Below are 24,923 nucleotides of genomic sequence, written 5' to 3' on the forward strand. Positions count from 1 at the left end.
TAGAGAGAAACAGGCAGACAGAATACAGAGAAGGGTTACAGAATCTACGACAAGCATGCCACAGTTCAGCAGGACCAAAAGCATAGTAACTGCTTTTCCCAACTTCCCTTCCCAGGAGAGAATGGCATCACTCACTCAAAAGCTTGTTGTCCCTTCCCCAATCAGTATGGCAAGAGGCAGTTTGAACATAACCTCCCTGAAAACATCCCTTGTAACCACTACATAAGATGTCACGCAGGCTCTCTGGCAAACCATGCAAGACTCTCACAAAAATAGTGGTTCTGCTTGACTGCCAAAAAACCTCAGCTTGCTTATCACAGGTTGTAGTCTACAACTATAGTCATTACATGGGACAGACGAAACACATTTAATGCCAGGCAAGCCTGTGGCCACCCAGCAAGGGACTGACGTCTTTAGCAAAGTTAATACATGCCAATCAGGTTAGTAACACATCACAGAAAAGTGCTTGTTGTGACCAATCTTACCTCAGCTGACCAAATATGCTGAATGTTATTTTGTGTTTGAATGAATTTTAATTACTAATCTGGCTAAAAAAGAAGAGACCAGATTTGGTGGCAAAGTAAAGGAGACACTGAGTGCAGGGGGAAACCCCATGCATTCACTTGGGATTCTGTGGCAACTAAAAAGCAGGCCTTTTACAAGTCATTATAATGGTCACTGAACAAGCTAATTCAGGACTGAATTTAACTCAGAGGGTATAAAATTTAAGAACAGAAAGGTTTTTGTCTTATATATTGTTGAACTGATGTTTCTGCTGTACACCTTCCTTTTGTATTCTAAGGTATCTTTAGATTTCCATCAGAAATGAAACCTACACATTCTACACTTTTGGTTTACTTAATCATTTTAGAGGCAACTTAAACTCCTCATCAACATCTGCCTCACTACTGAAACTGGCTCAGACCTCAAGGTATGAAATTACTACTGCCAAATTTCATTCAGTAGCACTTTCCTGAAAGAGGTCAAACAGTTTCAGATATACAACCTGTTAATTGGTGAATCTACCAGATGGCTGAAGTGGAGCACTGGAACAGCTCTGCCTCTATCTCTAATTCAGTGAGGTTTTTGCTTAAGGCATTAATCTACTCTTCAGTGAACGCAGAATGCCTATAGTTTCTAACATAGCGAAGTTAATAAATTTCAGGAAAGCTTATGTGCACATAGTTTGAAGTCAGGACTAGAGATACAGAGATGTAATCTTACAGATTCCCTTTGATTACTCAGAAATAGTACCATATTCTTCCACTGTATCATGAAGCTTTGTAATTCAAAAGTTGAGGTGTTTTTTCACTTGTTTCTGTTTTTTTCCCCAAGCCATATAGAATTGTAAACACATTTCCAGTTTCCTGGCCTATCCAGCAAGAACTGGAGCTAAAGATAAGTACCTACAGGACATGACTGTTAAACTGACTGATGGTGAACTGACCTGCCTTTAATGACACTGTAGCTTGCTTTTAAAATACATTACACTTAGGCTCCTCCTGCTTCTTAATACTTGTTAAGCCAGAAATTTTAAAATACTCTTAGAACCTCCTTCACAAAGAAGACTAAATCTCAGCTACAAATGGCAATTTTCTAGCAGAAAGTGGGAGAACAGCAGAGGCAGAGCTCACTCTTCTACCGTTAAAGGTATTTCTGTCATGCACACAAGAATGCAACATATTACACTGCTTTAAAGATGACCTAGCTTCATCCAGCTTAGTATGCCCTATTGGACTTTGTGCACTACAAAAGACAAAGCTTTAAAAGCTCCAAAAGATTAAAAATGATGCTACAGTCAGGCACTGCTTTAGAATAGCAGCAAGCAAACAGGAGCCCTAGATTTCAAGTTTTGCTCTTTGATAAAATAGTGTCTGTTCTATTTTATTTCTCTGGAAATATTACCGTTCTTGTAATTGTGCCACCACAGCAAACCACGGCCTACTGTTTGTCCTACTTAGTGATCACTCAGATGCTATTTACTGAAGGCTCACTTATAAATGTAATTAAATTTGATCAGTTGGAAGGACTAAATCAGAAGAAGGAGACTTTGACAGCAATTGTATTGAAAACCTAATTGATATACAGTTAAATGCTTTTTTTCTACTTTTCATCACCAGTAGCTTTATCCTATTAAACTGCCTTATTCTCATATGAGATATTCTATGAATAACAGCTCCAAGAAATATCTTTTCCATATATCTTAAAGAATATGCTTCACATAAAAAAAAAAAAACTCTTCACCTTTAGAGAAAACAATTTTAATTGTCTAGCCAATAGTACAAAAAATGGTGTAGTTATCCCATCTGTCCAAGGCATTTTGCAAATGTCATTTTTCACAATGCTTTCTTTCCTCCATTTCGCCCTATGGAAATTCCACACCAATGACAGAGGAAAGAGTGAAAATAACTACTTAAAGAATCAACTGCACGCAGTAAGAATGAATTTCGGTCTGACTGCATTCAGCTTCCATCTTAGAAATGCTTGTAAGAATAATACTTAAAGTCAAACATAGGCATCATTTTTATCCACCTGTATGTTTTTAAGATCTTTTCTCAACTAGCACTGTGAAAACATTCTTTTCTCAAAGTTTTGCTAGAAATATGTGCTCCCTCTAAAAGCAACTGATTTAGTTTTTCCATAGTATTCTAGAACCAATACTAGAAATCAAATCTCTTTCTTACATCACTAAATAAACATTTAGGGGCTGGGTGAACGAGCATTTGTAGCAGAGACACTTCTCCCATGTTAGAAGGAATTAGAATTTTAAGTTAAAAGGCAAAAATACTTCACAGTAAGACACACACATTCACTACCCCATTTCCAAAGCCGTGGCCAGGAGCAGCACAGATTCTGGCAGTAAGGGAAGAGCACCGTGACCTGCCAGCACCACAAAACTCAAGAAGTTTAAGGAATCCGATCCCATTAGCTGTCACAGATACCCAGAGTTCCAAAGGAGACACAATCCCAAGATAATGGGATCTTCCCCATTCAAGTACCAGATTAATGAAGAAAAGCTTGGGAGAATGAGAAACCACTCCCAGATTTCAGGCAAACACAGAAATCCAGTTTGCAAGTCATTCCAGTGTATCAGAAAAACTTTTAACTTGACTAACATCAAGATACATACATTACAGACAAAGCCTCTTTATCTGGGCCCACTCAGAGGAGACCCTTAACTGTGCATCTGTGTTTTCCTGGAACTATTTCAGATAATGTCCTTGAAAGGACTGAAAATCTAGGCCCTCAAAACCACAACGCAAAATAATAATATATTGAGACTTTCACATAACGCACAAAATTCACATGGCACCCCAAAATCACACAAGTTATACAGCTTTTTAAGTTGGGTCACATTAAATCTTACTGGTCAGCAGACTGCCCACAGAATTCCCCTAAGATCTGCACAAGAACTTCTGACTGGACATAGAGAAAGGGAACCCCAAAAGCCATCAGCTGACACATGAAAAAGGAGTCCAAAGGGTTCTGGGCTACCTGGTGCCCAATCGAGGAAACTGTGCTGTGCAGGCGCTGGCTTGCCAACCTAACTCTGTCAAAGAAGACGAGAGAGTACTGCACCACCCTGCTAAAGAAGGAAGTGGAGCTACCTGGGGCCCTCTCTGCTGAGGCGGAGATGGAATTTGCCCGTCCACTTCCATCACTTGCCATAGCGTCCTGCAGAGGTCCTTTAGTGTCCTATAAGAATGGGAGAGGGGAGGATTAAATTCATATTCAAATTGGAAGTGCATCAAAAATGCTCTTTTTTCGTATGAGGCTATATGTACTGAAAACACTGAACATCAAGAAAACACTAGACATCCCTCTTGCAACTAAAATACCCCTTTATCATCACATAAGGCAAGGTCTGAACCAAATACATTCCCTCTCAATATGTTGCTTTATTTAAGCCCCCCAAAACAAGCTGTATATCCAAGAAAGCCAAAGCATTGAGATTCCTGAAGTCTGCTTATCTGGAATATAATACGAGTTTCACTTTTGGTCTTTCTTTTTGGCATACAGTATGGCACAAATTTTGGGATAAATCTCAAAAGTTAGCATGTACTAAAAAAACAACCGAGAAACAGGCAGAAAGACAACAACCATCACCACCATAGAGGTTAAATATAATCTAATGGGAGAAAGACAGGTTGTGTCATGCAAGCTTAACTGAACTTGAATGCAAAGAGACTACCATATAGTTTGCTCACTCTTGCTCACGTGGAGTACCACAAAAATACTGAAAAGTGAGTTGAAGAGACAAATTAAGTCTAACATGCCTTGGATTGTATAGACAAAAGCAGGGACATTTTTCTGTAATACAGGGGAGGTCATGGTCCTATGTTTAAAGCACAAACGCTTCCATTACAATCGTGTAGTAGAAAGGATATCCTTTCTTTCCATACAGGTTCCCACTAACAGATAGCAAACATTTAGAAAAGACCAAAGGTCTTCTTTATAGCCTATGCAGATGGGTCAGAACTTCATGTTTTAAAGGAAATGCAAATAATATGTTTCATCTTAAGGAAAAATAAAACCATTAACAGAATTCCTCTAGTCTCTACATGAACTGAATAAGCATTTCTGTTTAACAAGAAAGCAGATCAAAATACTGTTCTGAATGGCACAGTATGTTATTTTATAATAATCATGAAAAGAGAAGTGATAATTACAGAAACTGTTTTTAAGTAAAATTTATAGAACTGCAAGACACCATGACATAAAGCAACTTGATGCATTCTGAATTTTTCTGCTTTCTGAATAATAAAAAATAACATTTACTTTTTCAATGTTAAGAATCAAAATCTATTAACTTGACATTTTAGATGAAAATAATGAGTTACCTTTCCTGACACTGCTGGCCTCTTCCTTTGAGCATAACCGGAGAGTCGGTAACAGTAGTGAGGCTTACAGTAGAATTTACCTGCAGATAGAATACAAATGATGGTCAACAATGAAAACAAAGCAGCTTAACACAATATAAATGTATATCTCACTGCAACTTATTTCCTGTTGCCTTTCCCTTCGCTTCATCTAGTTTAATCAGTATGCATGGAGACAAACACTATCTGAAGTTTTAACTCTAGCCCTCCTCTCTCCCCCTGCTAGCTAGCCTCCTTTCTATTGGGTGCCTAACAGCCATTTAGCTTAATATCCTATCAAACACCAAAGCAAAGCTGTGAGGCTTGTGTGGTATCACATGCTAACAATGCGGCTGTGTGTGGGGAACAAAGAAATCATCACATGAAAAGCTGGCAGAAGCACTTTTGGAAAAAGCAAGAATGAATACAACCAGCAGAGGAAAGTGGGAGAGGACGGTGTTAACTCCCAAAGAGCCATCTCTGAAAATGCACAGTGGCTACTTGTGGAAAGAACAATCAAGCAACAATTCATTTTCACAAACCTTTTGTGACACTACTGATTCAATAACACCCCAGAAGCCTAGATAGGTTTTCACCATTATCTGAACGCTATCAGGAAGCCAAAGCAGCACTAGTGATACTCCAATGCAAATAATAACAATAGGAGCAAACTGCTAGCACAGCTATTTGCCAGTGTACCTTTGTTACTGTATCCTGCTCAATGTCTGCAGCTCACAGCATCCCCTTCTTCTGTGAATTCCTACTCCTACAACTTTACTAACGCATTTCAATTCAATACTTTGACTTTTGCTGGTTCCCCCAGTTTCTCTGGACTGGTATTAGCACAGTAATTTCTAATGATTTTTTTTATGATAGAAAAATGGAAAATGCTATCTTTTGAGAAGTCTATGTTTAAATAAACATTTGTTAATATTGACTCTTTCAGAAAACTGCTCATTCAATTTGTTTCAGGGGGAAATGTCTGAAAAGAGAAACAACAGAAAGGCTCTTATATAAAAATTCTCAGACTTTGAATGCTCTTCAGTGAAAAGAACTAGATGAATAGCAACTATGTGCACATACCTTGTTATTTTTCTCTCAGAGAAAACCCAGATTGAAATATGAGCTGGATTTTCACAATGATTAGACTGGATAGGATACAACATATTTCTGTTTGGACATATTCTTCATACACATGTGCATATGAAACTTAAGCATGTTATTATTTCAGAATCAATGCTATAAGTGTGCTAAGACTCCAAGCTTTCTGTTTGCTTCACTGAAGCTAACTGGCCATAACTATGTATGTAAGCTTGTTGGCAGAGGGAATCACTAAATCTGGTGGTAAAAACTGTTTCAGCCCATAGAGTTTACAGAACTCCATCCGTTATGGCTAAACATTTAATCAGATACTCCGTTACTTCTGAATGCACTAAATAACAGCAGTGCTCAAAAATGCTTTGTCCCAACTTTGATTACTGATGAAGCTGTTACTTTTACGTGTTGACTTCGAAATTATCATTGGCCCCTTTAAATTCATAAACCAAGTCTGCTGACCTTCTGGCCAAGGAATAATGTGTTTTCTATTTCTTACTGGGAGACTGGTTTGATTCCTCAATCCTTCGTGACAGAGCAAGTCCATTACTGAGGGTTGTTATAAAATTCATCATCAATGGATACATTATTTTGGTTCTTTTTTGCTCCTTATGCCTAGCTGATGTTTCCATGGGCATTATCCTACCCAATATCTTCAAAAAAAATCTTCCAAGCTACCCACAGAAGGTTTCTACCAATTTTATAACTTTTCAGTCTGCACAGAACACTCTGGAGTTCCATTCCATGGCATACAGCTTACTGAAACTTTTACTTCATCTTAGCTTCAATGAACGTGGAAAAGGATTAGTTCTAGAACTTTTTTTCACTTATTTTGGTTTATACACAATCATTTCTGGTATAGAATCCTTTCCATCTAATATCTCACTAGTTTTACATCGTTTTGTACACGTTTTCCTATTGAGATAGGAGTAAAGATAAATGACAGCTGTGAAAGAATATTGTTGATATAAATAAAGGTTTATCTAAGACACTTTTTACTTCATTCTTTCTTCAGAAAATGTGAATTTTCTGTTAACTCCTGTTCAAGCAACAAATGCAACATGTTGCTACTCTTTGACAAAAGTTACTTTTCAAAAGTGATGTGTGATTTCAAATCATTATTTTCAACATGCACAATTTCTGGATGATAAAATGAGTTACATCTCCTGACATATTGTTCTGGTTTCTGGTTAGGTATATCTGATTATATTCTTAGGTATATCTATCCACGTAGTTTCAACAGTTTAAGAGTGTGTGTCTTTGGAACTGAAGTTACCCCGTTCCCTAACTCACCAGACTTCCAAGATGGTTAAAAGTATTCTGACAAAAAAGCAATTTCTCTTACCATCTTCAATATCATAGGCGTAAGATGACAATCGCAGAGTGGTGGCACAGTATTCACACTTGAAGCAACTGCGGTGGAAGAACTTGCCTTCAGCACTCAGCCTCTCCATCACGTAGACTCGCTTGTGGCAGAAGTAACAGACATCGCTGCCTCCCAGGTTTTGGGGGAACTCCTTTTTGAGTGAGCCCTAGACAGAAATAGGCATGACTAAATTTGTGCATGTCCAGTCTCTCAAGATTGTGTCGTCATATCTTCTCCTCATCTTTGCAGATACAGGAGCATCTGGATGCTGTTGTTCTTTGACACATGGATGCTGCAGTTCTTTGACACAAATCAGTTTTAGCCAGGACACCAAAAACTAACCTTGAAGTCCAGTGAAGAAAGTCCTAGGATACCACACCTACATATGTGAAAAGTAAATTAAGCTCTGGATTGGGGAGTGAACACAAGTACTATTAAACATGACCTTGAAGTAAATAACTGAAGGAGGCATATGACGGAAAGGCAAAAACATTAGAAATCCCTCAAACAGCAATTCTTAGACCTTCATTATCAAAGTTGGTATCTCCTCCAAAAAACAATAATGCTGAAGTAGCCCTAGTGGACCAAACACATCTTCATAAATGTGACCAGCAGTTTCTTAACTGTTCATACACAGTCCTTAGACACTGAGATTAAATTCAAACATTTTGCAAGGAAAACCAGAACAACAGTAAGGGGGTATGGAGAAAGGGAAGTGAAGCCTTTCACAAAGCTACTATAGATTCCATCAGCTGTGCTAACAACCAGACACAATACTTCGGATCTACAGAACATCTAATCACAAACACATGCCACCTTCTGTACATCGTCTTACCAGTTCCTTCTTGTCTAGAAGGGTTTTGGGTTGCTCTTTCCTTTGAAGCTGATTGGCTATCTGCTCAGCTAATGAGCTCACGCCGCCTGTGTACATCTTTATGTACTTCTACCAGATGGATGGAATGAAACAAAAAGGAAGTGAGAAAAGAAAAAAAATTTTAAAAATGACTGAAAAGATAATAGGTCAGGTGGTGAAAAGGTGCAGAGAGGTGAAATCATGCCAAAACTGTGGACAATATGAAGTGACAGGTAGTAACAGCAAAGCTAGTGTCATCAATAATCACTAGAACAGTCCAATATCAACTGCAACCATGAAAAAGGTTTGCATTTTGCATTCTGTATGTGCTGTAGAAATACTAAGATGATAAAGAAAGCAGAGCTTACTTTTGCTTGTGAGGTATTTCGCACCTGGAAACCTGAACATATACACTTCTCAAAGATGAAAGCAAATATAGGTAAAGATTTTACGTTCCAGGTAAAATTGGCATCACAATCAAAAATCTTTTAGAAGATGTGTCACAGAGTCTAATGTAACATGCTGATTGCAACATATTTATATGCTTAGCACAATATAGTTATAAGCTTAGCAATTGGAAAGGACTCGTTTACAGAGCATTCATAAAGCAGGAAGAAATCCTTAAATCATGAACTCACAGTGATTCAAAAATACAATTTTTTCCAATGCTAAAAATACATAGAAGTTTATAGGGAAAAAGAGGCAAGAACTTCATCCAACACATTAAAGCCATACCTGCATACACCTGGAACACGCATTTGTTGAACTGTGAACATGGCTTTATGACTAGGCTTTTCTCCATCATGGATATTGACTGTCTCCAAAATTGGATATCTAAAAACCCTTCAGTATTCTGAGAAATCTAGGCAGGTTGGCTGTTACCTTACACAGTACAAAATGAGTGTTTGCAAGCCAAGTTCAGTCACTGCAGGAGCGGAGGAAGTGTTCTTCACAGGAAATAATTTCAGCCATCAGCAGTAATTACATAGTTAGGAAAATTATGTGGTTACATCCGCGTTAGCTTAATCACACTGCAAACACCATGTATTTGACTCAGAGCAGCAAGGAGCACGCCAAGCAATTTTCCTTTTCCAGACTAAGAAGTATTATGAATGCTTCTAGCTGGAGTCTCTTCCGCAAATGAAAGAGCAGAGACACACACTGGCTTCTGATATAACAGTAACCTGAAGGAAAAGGCTGGGGTCTTATCTCAAAACCCCCTTTACCCATAGTAGAACTTGTTTGAAGCACACTAGTTATTTCCCACAACTAGTAAGAGCATAAATTTCATGAGTGTGGCTAATAGCCTTTTAGAAATGTATATAACCTTCACATTTTCAGACATGAGAAAAGCAGGATGCATCACAAAAAAAAAAAAAAAAAAACAAAAAACACGCAGAATGGGTACTTGTGGGGGAAATGGTTTTTAAAATGGTGTGCTCGGCCATCAGAGATTATCATTGCTATTGCTTTACTCCTAATTCATTAAGTTGTGTCACTGTCGTAAAGAAGGTTTATTTCTCACCATGAAGAACTTACACTCACTGCTCTTACAGGCTTGTATACTAATTCAAGCCCAAAATGTAGATCACTTGCAGTACTTATATATGCAAGAAAAAACATGATTTGTCTTTCAAAATTTCAGGGTTCCATATTCTTCCTCAGTTTATGTGCACACACATATGTGCAGCTGTATTTCAATGTCATATATCGTATTTTGTCAAATATTACATTTAAAATGGAATATGCTGGAAAATTTTTCTTCCTTTCATTCAGCATTGATCTGAAACTGGCAACCATGATCATCTGGCCAAGAGGTTTCCATTTTCTTCTAAAAGGAAACCTTTGAGGATATTTAAGCTTTCTTAAAAGACAGTTCAAGCTCTTCCATGGGAAGCGGGTGCTTTTAACAGAAACTTTCTTTTAGCTGAAACTGGATTTCTACTGAACAAGTTTTGATTTGAAACCTTCATCCAACCTTAATTGCAGGTGCTTCAGGATCTTTAAATTTCAACCAATACATATAAAGTTTTGTGCCTGAACAGTGACTATGCTAATATTAACTCACAATACCATGGATTATTTAGTGTGAGAAATTTAGTTGCTGAATTTTTGATTTTGGGCTCTGTGTTTCTGATATTTTTTTTACTATACATGACGTCTGGCCTAATACTGGATTTTTAGTGAAGCATTTTATCTTTCCTCCCTTGGGCAAATGCCTTCAAGATGTAGAAAGTTCTGAAACATTTTGAACCCACTTCAGCTTAGGTCAAATCAAGTTCGTGTTGTTTGTTTTACACATGACAACTGCAACTAGTTCAAATTCCCAGTGATTTTTCAGAAAGCCAAAGTACTTTCTACTTCATACTATCCATTAAGCACATACACACAAACATATTCTGTAGTTTGGCCCAAACTCTCAAGAAAAGCAGCAAGCAAAACAAGAAAGCTTTACTCCAAAGCTAGACCATTAGTGCTCAAAAATCTGATTTGAGAGTGGGATGTAGCAGAAGCCTTGTCATTTGCACCAAATGTTAAATATACTTAGTTTCAAACTGGTTTAGGGTTGACAATAACCAAGCTATGTAACAGGCTGCCTCTTGTTTCTCATTTGTGCATGAATATGCACAGATATTGCATTCTGCAGGTGAAGCAGTGCAAGCCTAGCCATCTCTTGTGGTAGGTCCCTGGGTGGGGCAAGCAGACACAGCTGAGTGCACCTTGCAATGCTCAGGCTAATGCTACCTGTCGAAGAGAGTCAGATGAAGGTGAAGAAGGGCGATTAGAAGAACGGAGGCTAAGGGAGAGCTCCCACTGGTCAACAAAGAATCGACGAGACGGTTCAGTCTCAGGCTAAAAAATAAAATAAAAATCAAAGCAATCATACATGACTATGAAGGAAAAACAGGAGAAAATAAGAACAAAAACAGGCCCTTCTTCCCATGAGCAAAAAAAAGTAATTATCAGAGAAGATGCACTGGACATTTTTTCCAAGTTGTCCTACAAGGGTCTTTTTCTCCCTAGTGAGCCAGAGTAAGTTATTCTTAATTTGCCCTTTATTTGGTTTTAAGTTATTTAGGGCCATTTGGAAGCAGTTACCTACTTCCACAGATGTCCAGCCTCCTATAACCCAACCAACTAAACCACTGGCACAGATCCCAGATCAATTTCCTCTGCTCCTCCTGAACCTCCCATTATTCTGTATTACTGGCTCAAGACACTACGATTGTATTTCAGGCCATGTGAGACCTCTTCTATATTTTAACTATATAAACCAAAAGCCTGCTCTCCTTAGGGGTGGAAGAGAAAGAAATTAACTTGTATGCGTTGCCAGTAATCAGCATCAAGTTTCCAACAAAACATTTAATGTCAGCAGATTTGAAACATCATGCTAAAAAGAATGAAACAATAAAATGCAATCTGCTGTTCAATGCTGTTTCAATGATTTGCTTATCAAATGGCAAACAGCAAATCCCAAACTGAGAATGTGCATCCTTCTGAAACCAGTTTTTCACAGAAGAGCCCAAAAATTGGCCGCTCTCATTATCTCTATAGTTCATTAATGCCCATCTCCCAAGAACCTACTTAATGTAAATAGGAAAAAAAATTGGTAGCTAAACATATCAGACAGTGCTGGTAGCAATTTATAGGAATGTACAGTTTCTATCTGGAAGAAAAAAATTATGTAAATTTCAAATATTTGACCCACTTTCAATTTTAAAAAAGAAAATTATGCTTTGGGTTATAAAAAGGAAAACTAAATGTCATATAGCTGCTTGACCCACAAAAACAGCTATTTCTAGCAATTTAGAATAGGCTAGCTTCAAGATTAAATCTACTGGGCAAAATGTAAAATAGCTGGGATTTCAGAAATGTAACTGTTTGTTTTATACACCAATTTTCTGTACTTAAGATCATCAACATTTAACCAAATTGATTTTCTGAAAATTTCTTACTTTGCTTTCTCTCTCTTACTATTCTACTTTTTCTTGATTTCTTTCCTTAAATCCCACATCATAATCTATCATTGTCTGCAGTGTTCCAACATCTGTTTTCTTTTTCCTCTCTGCCTTATCCACTTTATCCTATCCTCTACTTTGTGTTCTACATCTCCCCTTTATTTTCTCACATCCTTAATTCTGCACTATACAGCAATAAGATTTTTTTTTCTTTGCAGTGTAATGCTGTTAATCTTTTCCATCCTCAAAAAGAGCCTAGAAGTACTAGAGAGCAACACAAAAGGTAGGAAGTAAATGTTTTGGTCCCCGTGTTAATTCTGTATCATTACTTCAACTGAGTAATGAAATACATGTGAGCATGCTGTCCTTGGATCATGACTGAGATCTTCGGTTGTATCACCCATTAACAAATAGATGATAATATGTTTAAAGGAGTCTTCTTACCCAGTCTCTCATTGTTTCTTCTATGTCCCCAACATCCTATTTCAAATCCAGCCAAAGGTTCATTTTGCCTTCCTGGAGAACAGCTTCACTGATTTTAATCATCAGCAAAGACTGCATCCCCAAAGAACACCAATTTAAAGTGACCTAATTGTTATAAATTCCCTTTTGACATCCCTTGGAAAAGTTATGCCCACCAACAAAAGTTCTGGGCCTGTTTATACTCCCGCTCAAGAAGACAGCTTGGTTTTGGATAGTTAACTCAAAACCATAAATTCTGAAAAAATAATCACTTATGTAGACGGTGTTTTCCAAAGGCACTCTCCAGTTTGCCAAAGGCTGTTGAAGGTAACCGAAAACAGCTAGGAACGAGAAACAAAAGAAGGCACAGTTCAAACTGGCATGCTCCCCTATGCCAGGGAAGACAAACAGGAGAGAATATTAAACACAAAACCAAAACAAAACAAAAGTGTACAATAGAATCAAAGAAAATCTGCACAAGCTGCCAACTCTGTTGCTGGAAGTAAGTATACAGGAAATATGGACACGGAAGTAGTACTTCAGAGCCAGCAGTTATGCTTGGAAAACGCAAATGTTCTTGCTTCCATAAGCAAGTAAATCCGGTGAGCAACTGACTGGTAAATGACCACTGTGAGAAGACTTGATCCATGGTCCAGCTGCTTTTCAGCATGCACTCCAAAGCTTGCAGGCTGTTTTTTACCTTATTGTTTATACTATTTTGTGAAACAGAAACATTCTCATTCCTCAAGGAAAGAGTTAAAAACCAGCAAGCATGATAAAAAATACTACACAAAATGAGCGTGATCTTTTCTTTTTAGCCACGTGACTGTGTACAGGCAATGGTCCCTGTATTCTGGTGAATTTTTCCACCCCTCTGAGCACAGATGTCAGTGGTACCCAGAATCACCCCCTGATGCAGGACGCCAGACAGGCAGGGCTGTAGTCACCTGATGCCTCACAGCAGGCCTGGACTCCAGGAGGGCAGCCAGCTGACATGCCCTTTGTTCAACATTCTCAGGCACTTGGTCATCAGAAAAAAAACGAGGAGATCTCTGTGAGATAAGGAAGGAGGGAAGAAGTAAACAAACCAGGAAAAAAAAATCCCCCAAAGGAAAAGATAACAAAATGCCAGACGCAAGGTAGGAAATTCACATGCAGAGCAGTAAGAAGCTCCCTACCAATGATTGTTTTCATTTCCACTGTGTACGGCATTAATGTTCTAATGAAGAGCTAAATTTTGACACTCCAGGCTAAGAAAAAATCAGCTGAATTAGACATTATCCACAACTTTCCCACCTAGGACAGCTGCAGCCAAAACCAAACAAGCGCATAGCCTCTCCCTGGCATTGCCATCCAAACAAAAACAAAAACCAACCAAACAAAACCCAAACCCAAAATAAAACAAACAAAAAACCACTCTTCATCAAGATGTGGCTTTATCATACACAAAGGAACTTATTCACCAATTTATTTCACCCTAGTGCTTGTTTGTCGAGGATTTCCTTTACACATCTACACCTGCACATATTTGTGTTTCTCAGATTTTCTGCACAGAAACACACATTTTTAGGGCAATATATTTCAGTGTTCATAAAGAATTAAATAAGCTCTTTAAAGATGCTTGTATATAAAAAGAGAATGCTGTGCTTATAAAAGAGAGGATGTTTAATGAGACTGGCTGGCTGAAGCAAAATCAAACTAGCACAGAAGTTGCCGAGTTTACTTCTGCATCTTCTGTCCTACTTGTTCTTACTGCACCATCGTGTCAACACACCCCAGGCACTATATCTGACACCTCTGCTATTCTGGTCTTTCATATCAATCTTGCTGAACTGTTGTGTGTTGCACATAGTGACATGGAACAAAGACCTGACTTTTGGCCTGCTGTACAGGACAGAGTATCACTTGCAACATCATACAGCTTTCAGCTAATTTGTTTGTAGTGTTCAAAAGTAAATGGACCAGGAACTACAACTGTGTGTGTGAAGAAACCTCAGGCTTAATCTGTCAAGAAAGCTCAAGTGCTGCTACATACTGTTAACTGTTCTCCAAAGCAGAACAGAAAACTGGGTTCACACCCAATCAATGAGAAACACTTCCCATTCAAACGCATTAATAATACTCTCTATTTTCAGCTGCTTTCGGTTCCACCTACTCCTTCCTACTAGATCATTTTCACTAAAACTAGGGCCTATTGTAAAGCTGTGGGCTTCTGTGTCACTGCAGACACATGCTTATTCATTTTCTACTGCCTGTCAGAAAACATTCGGCCCACAAGTGTCTTTTGTGTAGAACACATTTTTGAAGTTACAACAGTTTTATAGCTGGCTACCATTTATGACTTAATTCATTAAAAGCCTTTACTGGAATGTCAATTAATTTGTCAATATGAATTCAAATCAACCAATTCTTTTGAGTGCCTATCTTTCCTTTTCCCATGCTTTTGGATAATACTGAATCATTAAGACAGGCTGTTGAATATTTCATTGTTAAGAAGGCTTCAACCCTCTATACTAAATAATGCCTCATCATTTTTCCTTTTACTTTGGCCTGTAGGAGGCAGGATGGAATGCCAGTTGTTTAACCATCCAGAAAGCAAGCAGTGAACACAATGCAACCATGTTCGCATGAATTAGCACAAAACATAACTCTTCTTGTTCTGCTACAGCCACAGCATACTTCAAAAAGAGGTGTAAGAGAAAAAGAAGAATGGGAAGAGCTTAAGTGCCAAATCTATGGCAAAATACAAGCATATAGCAAACTGTTGATGAAGGCTTGTTATGCGTTTGTGTGGGCATCACGCAGAAATAGTTGACTGCTCCTAACTGACTCTCAGCAGTTTCAGCGTGTTAACAGCAGCATTAGGATAAGTGCTTCACTACTCAGTACATTTGCTCCCTGTATTGCACACAGCTGTGTCATCAGCATCCATGCCATTTGTTCATGCTCTTTACCCTTCCTTGTCTGGGACTCTGCTCCCCAAGATAGTCAGCACCAGGTTCCCTGTTTCTCTGCAGGCAACAAATTATGAGCTTAATAACAATCACAGACCAACTTCCTAGTCAAAACAGACTGAATTTGATTTTTCTTAAAATGTAGGCAGAAAAGAAGTCATAATGATAGAAAAACAGTTTACTGAGAAGAATATTTTAAAAATGGCAATAATGACTTGGTTCCTGTAGGGAAGATATTAAAAAAAAAAAGTTCATATAGATTCATATTAAATCTGTTAACTGCAGTGTAATAAAATTAGTACAATAAAGATGGTAAGGCGCTCAACATCTACTGTGATGTTAGATCAAAGGAAAGAAATAGAAAGTTTAAAGGAATTGGTAGAATGAATGCATTAGAAGTGCAGAGTTTTTAAAAGACATCAGTGTAACAAGCACATAGATCCATTTGACTCGCTATGAGGTGTGGGCCAAGACAATTTCAGAAAAAGAATAAGGAAGAAGAAATGTCTCCAAAGGCAGGTCCCTCAACTGGTTCTAACAGATTACTTCTGTAACACAGGAGGTAAAAATTCCTCTGAGTTAAAAGGAGGAAGCTGACAATGCCTTTTTTTTTTTTTTTAATTTGAGCAAAAATGTTTCCTACAGGACATGAGGTAGAAAATGGTCTACATACGTTTGGACCCAGCAGCAGTCAGCTCTCATGACTGAACTAGGCAAGTATGAGAGAGTCACAGGACAAACAAACAAAATACTTGGAGAAGACAGGGAGGGAAAATACAGAGCTAAAGGGTCCTCAGAAACTGAAAGCCCGTTTTTTAAATATGGAAAGTGATTGCCACACCATAGATTAAAAAATAAATCTCAATATTTAACTTAGTTTCTCTATCATAAGCTTGGGGAAAATCTATCACAATGTCTGGTGCCCTGCCACAGGACAAGAGGCAATGGGCACAACCTGAAGCACAGGAGGTTCCAGCTGAATATGAGAGGGCACTTCTTTACTGTGAGGGTGACAGAGCACTGGAACAGGCTGCCCAGAGGCTGTGGAGTCTCCTACTCTGGAGGTATTCAAAACCTGCCTGCATACCATCCAGTGCAACGTGCTCTAGGTGACCCTGCTTGAGCAGGGGGGATGGACCAGATGATCTTCAGAGGTCCCTTCAACCACAACCATTCTGTAATGATACAATCTCTCATTACACTCAACTCAGTTTCGATGTGGGTTTTGCTAATGAAAAGGGCTTTCCCCACCTATTTTACCCAGATGTGCATTCCTGAATCCTTCCTTGCACCACGCTGTCCACAGTGTGCCAGAAAACAAACTGCTTTTTTTGTTAGAACAATTGTAAATCAGTTTGGTAAGCAGACCCGACTAGTCTGCACAAATCTGACATAGGAGAAGCAGCAGAGGAAGTGTGATCCACAGGCTGTAGTGAGGGCAGATGAAATGCAACATGTAACTGTACTCTGAGAAACCACAGTAGTAAGACAAGTCAAACAATATGTTCAAGAATGTCCCTTTTCTACTCTGCTAAAAGTAGAGTTTATAGAAAAACAAGTGCTCAGCAAAGAAACATTTTCCACCTTCGGGGAAATCTATTTGGGTCTATGGAACTGTAGCTGTCTTTTTATCAACTAAAGATTAGTTAAGGGCTGATCAGGAAGGAGGAGAATTTATTACTGCAGTAGGAAGATGGAACAAAAATAAAGACAGACAACTCAAAGAAGCAGGATGACCATGTATAACAAACAAGACAGATATTTAAAGATTTCAGGTAATATTTAACTAGAAGGACAACAAATACATGTGTACACACATCTGATTCACATGTATATACTGTGTTCAGAACAACACAACTCCAAATGCAAACTAAGACAGACTGAAAACAAACTCTTGAGACAAATGCCTGGATGTGGGGGAAACTGAAGGACCAAACTGGACATGTGCAGGCCACAACAACAATTCAAAAAAGGACTTCATACAATAAATCTGAAAGAGTTTCATGGATACAAGAGTGAATTCTCAGTCACACTTCTATAAACAAAGAACAGAGATGGAGAAAAGTTGCAATTTCCAACCCTGAACTATTCCGAACATACTAACTTCTGTTTAGAAAAAAGGAGCCTTTGGCCAGTGAATGATCTATATGTAATACAGGATCAAGTTCTAATACTTAGACAAATGCACACCTACTGAATTTCTAAGAAGCATATGTATACCTTAAAGGTAGACGTGGCCCTTTTATTTCAGTTCTATTTTGCTGCAACTCAAAACTGAAGAAGGCTACTGTAATTACTAATTACCCTAGAGTAAAGTCTCAGAATCTCCAGTACATTAGACAATCATCAAAATGATGCTTCTTCTGAGCTAATGCTGACCTGTGTTTCTATTCTAAGAGGTTGAAGAAGCCCTATCACCCTCTGAAAAAAGAAAATTGGAAATATATTTGTAAGTGGGATGTCTGGTAACTGATTTAGTCATTTGTACAAAGCAGTAATGAAGAGAGAGGGACAGAGCATGCAGAGGGAATCACCTGCTGCCTGGGATACGGTGGAGAGGAAGGTGGAGTGGAAGAAGAGAGCATGATCACTTTTTTGGGGCAGGTCCGACAACGTTCCTTACTCCTCATCTTTTTTTAAAACAAAAAAAAGAAAAAAAAATCATAATAATGGTAGAAAAGCTACGATAACATTACCCTTGACTTTGTTAGACAGGCTAGAATGCATAAGCTTAGAGACCATGACCCTATGCTCGTAGCTCTTATGAATGACCTAAAGCCACATTTTATCCAAGCTGAAAGAGAAAATTTTCACCCATATTCACATGATCACACATCCATTTGGCAGATAATTCTAGAGGCAGCCAATAAACATGTAGTTATAGCAATAATCAATTCAACCAACAGTTTCTGAGTCAAGGTCTTATGCTCAGTCAAACGTAAAACTTGAAACTCTTGGTAGCAGAGTTGGACTGCTCTTGTTGCTTCGTGAAAAATTACTTAGTGCTGTGCCTTGCAATGTTTAAGAATATCCATCCTGTTGACCTGATTACTCTTGCTTGCAGCTTATTAGCAATACAACTCAAGTCACAGTATCCCGTTCTCAGCTTCTCTACCTTACAGATATTAAACCGTCTCAGGCGAGTTAAACTGTGCTTTGCCATTCTACTAGAAGAGAAATACAGCTGCTTTCAAGGCAGTATGTAGCCATACTAAATAAACTGAATACTATACAATGCATATATGTCCTCATTTTTATATACTGAAAGAACATGCCTTGCTAGTTCTTTATGTCCCCGCTACGTACAGTCTTTTCTCCACCTTTTCTAGATATTTAATGTATCTTATGCTTGCTTTTTTTTTTCTTTTCTTTTCACTGGAGCATATCTGGAAATTGTTGCACTGAAAAAAGAAATGCTTGTGTATCCAGAGTCACTGCTAGGTAGCCTCCAAAGAAACAGCATGCTGTGTAAAGATATTATAGATATTCATTATGGTCCTGACAGCTGAGCTGGTGCTAACATCTATTTGGGTGTTCTCTTCCCCTTCACCAAAAAAGTCAACTGTAATTCAAACAGATGCTACAAGCAACTTAAACTAAGCCACATGATTTTGCACTGAAGTGGATTAGGAGCATTCAAAAGGCTCAGCTGTGAAAGCACTAATCTCTAGCAGAAAGGGAGGTAACATTTTCAATCACTACAGCTGTTCATAGACTGTCATCTGACCATGGCCTAGTTTGCATTTGAAATTTCTGTACATTCCCAAACTTGTGTAATTTTGCACGGCAGATCACAGAATATAACATTGTATGGGTATATGAAGTACATATTCAGTCCTCCAGTAGGATGCACCTCTAAGCATGTGAAGTCAAAGATGGCTACAGGAACAAGGAAAGAAAGACTTATCAACATATTTAAATGAGAAATTAAGTAGGAAAACAGTATTTGCAGAAATCATTGGTATAAGTTCTCTTCTGCTGAGATTTCAGCTCCAGCTGACTGGTCATCTCACATATTACATATCTTTAAAAATCACAATCCCAACAGAATTACTGAAAAGGGTTTCTACCAACACGCTTTTATCACATATCAGGAAATCCTCTTGAAAGAACAAGCATCAGATGTCCAGAGGCAGAAGAGATTTGTGCTGCACAACACGTGATCTCCATCTTACAAGCATCTTCATACACATCAGTGATTTACACTTGTGCATTACACACATACCTTCTTGTTATTAGGAGGCTATGAAACTATGGCAGAAAAATGCTGAAGACCGTAAGTTCAAAGACTGGAATCCAGGACAAAATTCAGTTTGAAGGGCTAGTCTCCCACACCATAACCACTCAGATACTCTTCTGGATAGACTACATGGCTTTCCTATAGCTTCATGATCCCTGATGAGATGCTCTTTCCCAAAAGCAGTGAAAATGGAAAGCAACAGAACGCAACGTGGAAGATATTTTAGCACGACTAGAGGTTAATTTGAGATTATCCACCATACCACAAAATGCAATCCAGCTTTTTTTAGGAGATACCATGTCACATAAAAAATTGCATGTTTCTCCTGTGCACATACACAAACATTACCTTCATGCATTACCAGCTGCTGCTGAGAAGTTCACAGTAGCATGAACCCAGTTTTGACAACATAGATCAGCATTCCCGAATTGTAGTTCAACAAATCAAACACTGCAATCTAATTCAGGAGGAAAATGCAGGCCACACTGAATGCTTACAGCAGTAGACTGAGGAGGTTTTTAACCTGCTTGATCCTTTCAAGGTTTTCCCTTTTCAGGAGAGATAACAAGGTCTTGTGATGAAAGTAAAAACCACTTCAGAACAGATTCTGCCACAACTTCACTCTTTCTAGGAATTCTGTCATACCAAGCCATCCGTATCCCACCTCTACAGCAGACACAGAGACACTCTGCATTATAAACTGAAGCTGTTTGGCTGGTAACTCTTTAACTCCACGGAACAGCAAAATTCTAGACTTAAACTGATAAACAAGGACAGCTAATGAAGTCCACCTTACAGACACTGACAAGCCACAGCCTAAGGCGGATGTAAATTCTCCAAAAAAACTGGTGGTCCAACCCACACCACCTCCTACACAAACATCCAGTTCTCCCCTATAATTATTCTTGCTGCTTTTGCAGTACACTTTCCTCTTCCATGTAGCTTCCAAGATGCAGGACCAAACCTATCAATCACAAGACTGGAAACTGTCCTTCTCCCAAGAACCCCTGAGGACCTCAACTTCATTCTGCCTGCGGGCAAGTATATGAGGCAACTTGTTTTCTTCAAAAGCAGGTCACCACTTTGTCCCCTTCAGGAACTGCTTTGCTCCTCTTCAAAGGACTCCTCAGTAGAAGTCTTTCATTATGTGATATATCTTATGCAGAATCACTGAACAGAAGATTCTGCTTGTGAACTGTGACATTTGTGCCAAACAAGAGACCCTTTACCATACCTTCATGAGCAGATCTTTCTAGCAAACACAAATCCCCCCTGAAGACCTTGTCAGGAGCCATACCACTGCTGTTCAGCATCTCCAACAACACGGACTGGTACCCAGCCCCAGCTCCACTGCTGGTGATTTGTGGCCCAGGAAATAACTTTGTAGTTAGTTCCTAACGTCACTGTAGAAAGCTGTTTTAGTACCGAAGTAACACGCAGTCTCACAGCAGTCAGATTCCTTGTGCCTAAGCAAACAGAATTAAGAATCTTTAGCAGTCAGCCGAAGCACTGCTTCAGCAACAAATTCCCACAGGATGGATTTCTGTCCAAGCTTGACAAAGCTGGCTGCTTGGGTCGGTGCATGGCTTCCAGCCTCAGCTGATCTCTGATCAGTCCAGAAGAAATGGTTCTATATATTCCCAGTTAGTTTTTATGTGAAGACCACTGACGTCCTTTATTTCCCTGGGCAAGTCCTAAGGAACCTTTAGAATAGGGGACCATATAAACTGTTTCTTCGATCCTAATGTATTCTGCATATTGTGCATCTTTGAGACCCGCTTTTATTCTTCTCCATTTCATTGTTGGATGAAAAACACTGCAAAATCCAGAATGAACTCTGGACCCAAGAACCAACCATCTTCTGCTGACACAGTAAAGCTCATCAAAGAAAAAAGTCAAGCAAATACTTCAGGACCAATCCTGAGGGAAAAAGTACCCCCAGACAGCCATCAATGTCTCTGCTGAATAAAAGGAGGGTGACATAAGCCGTGTTCATCAACCGACCCGGTAATGTACAGCCACATACACTTCTTCTGTATCACTTCTTTGGGTTCTCCCCTATACCTGGAAGTATTCTTAAAAATTGAAATCTGTCTTAATCATGGATGATGAGTATCCACCTGAAAGTCCTCATTAGCTTATAAAGAAGATTTTGATGAGAAGGTAGAAGAACAAAGAATGACTCTGGAAACCTAAATGTAATATTGACATTTTTAAGACTCTATTGACAGTCCTACTGACAATTCCCCTCGTTTGGGTCTTCTTTGGAGAGAAATCTTCTAGATCATGGCACTGGTCATGACATGAAGCACTACTTGTGTTGAATACCTTGAGGATAAAGTTCACCATGAATCCATAAACACACAAAAAAGTGAACTTCCAAACTTCTTCCCCTTGCCTTCCATGCCTCCAAAAGCATGCTATGATTAAACTGCAACCAGAAAGAAACAGATGTTTCTCTAAATTATAGCTGCCAGAAAAATATATCTCAGCACTCTCCAAACAAGAGGAGGTGATTTGCACAGGGAAAGAGAGGAAGCAGAGGAAGCCAGTGAGATAAGTATCCCTGTTTGCCTGAAAAGATTGATTGTCACATGCCTTGCTTTCAAAGTGCACTGCTGAAAGAAAAATACCAGTAATGACAATGGGCTAAAACATACAAAAGAGAAAATAAAATATGATACCTACTGATCTTTCTTCTGTTGTTCCTTATTCTGTCACTGTTTGTGGCAGAGAATCTAAAATTTACTTAATCCATAGTAATACAGGAATCTGCAATGCAATGAAGGTCAGAAGCTCGCAAGGAAAGCTAAGTTTGTCACACAGAAAGGAAAACCACAGAAACTGAAATGTCTCTTCTAATTGCAGAACACGTAATATTTCACATGAACAGCAAAACTGACAATCAATTTTACTCTTTACACCAATGAAAAGCTTTAATACCACAGATGGCATGACATCTTTAACCTCATTGGCTGCAATAATTGCCTACATATTCTCTGTTGTTTTCTAAGAGAATAATCTAGAAATACTCCAGACAATACAACATTGCATTATAGGCAAGGCTTCTGATGAAATATCCACTGAAGACCCAGGAAGATGAAACTAGCATAAGACAACAAGGTAAGTTTGACTAAGTCCTCCTGAAACAACAAACCATGCATTACTACCAAAGGCAGACTTTGATTTTATTCATTATAAGTTAAACTATTTAAAATAATGGACTCACACATTAAAAAGGATGTTTTTGCTGGAAAAGGACTGGTTTAAAAACAGGATAGTGATAGCTGGTGTCGGGTACAGGCAACATATTATGTTCATAATCAATTTCTTTACCTGTTTCCACTGGGGCATGGGAGCTAGACGGCCCTGCTCTCGTCTGCTGGATGGTTGGTTGTGAACACGTTCTTGATAAGGCAGGACAGGTTGCTGCATGCAGGTTGTAGGGAAATTGGGTTGGGACCAAGGAGGGATGATAGAATAGCAAAGGAAACTCGAAGAAAGCCAAAGGAATGAGAGACAGAATCAGACAGACAAACATTTAACAAAAAATAGGGTAGAGGAGAATTCATTTAGCCAGTCATATATCAAAAGGGAAAAGACATCAACAAATGGGAAACTGCACTTTTTTTTTGACCTTCCCTTTATTTTCATTGTTTCTTCAATTCAGCCCGGTTATTCCAGCCAATATGCAGTGGCTGAGGAAACATTTGACTGGTAAACAGTAAAATAAATATCACCGTTTTGAGCTATGCTACCAACACCACTGTGCAATGTAGCATACATACACCTGAACTAGACTTAAAGTAGCTAGATAAGGTCCTGTTCACAATCTGGCCAGGGCAGCACAAAGCTTGGCACCAGATAGACTATGCAGCAGAGCAAGAACTCAGGCACTTAAACCATACTGAACCTTATACTGCTGACACTACACAGCTTAGCAGCATCTTGAAGTGACTCGGCATCACTTCAAAGATGACTACCCTGCAGTTGCAGTAGTTCAGATAATATCCTGAATAACCGGCAGTTGTCAGGAAGCCTCACTTGAAATGATATAAATATCCTGATTGCAATGAAATTCCCAGACATTTATCTGCTGTGCTTACATAAAGATAAAAATACTTAATCACAGTTCAGAAGAACAAACATATAACCTGACATGAAAATGTTCTAATCGGAAATTAAATGATAGCTCTTGGAGGTGAGAAATGGGATGTTCCTGGAAAGCTTTTCAACAGCAAAAGTAGTTATACCAGAAACTTAATTGCTGGTAAGGTGTTTTTGAAAGAGATCACATTATACTGTCAGTAACAGGAAAGTAGACTTTCATTAGGAAGCTCTCCATCCCATACTCCTAAATGTAATTTTTTTCTCTTTTAAGTAACCTTCATTCTTCCCCAGGACAGCCTTTGAAGTACAAGAGCACCACTAGCATCCAGTCTTGAGGAATGCATGTTATTACTCATGATTTTGTGCTATGATTCCAAAATACAGTGTTTTATTAACCATCTCATACCTGTCTTCGTAAGGTTGAGGACTGCACTGGTGCATTCTCCTCAAACTTGGCCAGTAGCTGGGTTGCCATGGACTTGACTTTGTTCTGATTCCCAATGGCAGCATCAATTCTCCTCTCCGTCAGGGCACTCACCAATGTAGGTCTTTCTTCTCTGTAGCTTCGAGGGACGTCCTCCTATCAACCAGTGAGATCAAAATTTAACAGATACATCCAGATGACCTTTTCTCTCTTCCCCTTTGGTGCAATAGATTTCTAACAGTGTAGAAAACAAATCTATTGGTATGCATTTGCAAGCTCACATTTTAATTTTCTTTGGTATGCCATCAAATGTTCTGATAAACTATCTTTCCAACCTTACTTGACACAGTTACCTACCCGAGAGACCACAGTTGAAACACTCATGAATCTGCTGGCATAAAGCAAAGTGATATCTTCAACCTTCGCTGACAATTCTAAGTACTAACTTTTAGCTCACTTGTACCTATTTGGCTATAAGCACTTGAACTGAAGGACTACCTTGCGGAGCGTTGTGGTTATGTATGCTTTTTGCACTAACTGAGACTACAGTTCAACTATGAATGAAATCCCTGATTCTACTACGTGATTTTACTAAATGAAA

At 38.7% G+C, this 24,923-nt stretch overlaps 1 protein-coding gene across 17 annotated transcripts in view; it reads right to left on the reverse strand.

Moving 5' to 3' along the window:
* MICAL3 (microtubule associated monooxygenase, calponin and LIM domain containing 3) overlaps positions 1-24,923 on the reverse strand; it is a 182,415-nt gene that overhangs the window by 66,806 nt on the left and 90,686 nt on the right. For 12 of the 17 annotated variants that reach the window (XM_080600102.1, XM_080600104.1, XM_080600103.1 and 9 more), the window contains 10 exons: positions 24,305-24,478; positions 23,125-23,217; positions 18,083-18,178; positions 15,549-15,605; positions 13,542-13,646; positions 10,919-11,026; positions 8,156-8,263; positions 7,300-7,486; positions 4,842-4,921; positions 3,609-3,696 (listed from right to left, as the gene is read on the reverse strand). In XM_080600102.1, coding sequence (XP_080456228.1) covers positions 3,609-3,696; positions 4,842-4,921; positions 7,300-7,486; positions 8,156-8,263; positions 10,919-11,026; positions 13,542-13,646; positions 15,549-15,605; positions 18,083-18,178; positions 23,125-23,217; positions 24,305-24,478 — 1,096 coding nt within the window. The remainder of the gene's footprint in view (positions 1-3,608; positions 3,697-4,841; positions 4,922-7,299; positions 7,487-8,155; positions 8,264-10,918; positions 11,027-13,541; positions 13,647-15,548; positions 15,606-18,082; positions 18,179-23,124; positions 23,218-24,304; positions 24,479-24,923) is intronic. The other 5 variants (XM_080600096.1, XM_080600098.1, XM_080600100.1 and 2 more) reach the window with 2 other exon arrangements.

The sequence above is a fragment of the Anser brachyrhynchus genome, assembly GCF_964034855.1.
Source record: "Anser brachyrhynchus genome assembly, chromosome: 1".
NCBI lineage: Eukaryota > Metazoa > Chordata > Aves > Anseriformes > Anatidae > Anser > Anser brachyrhynchus.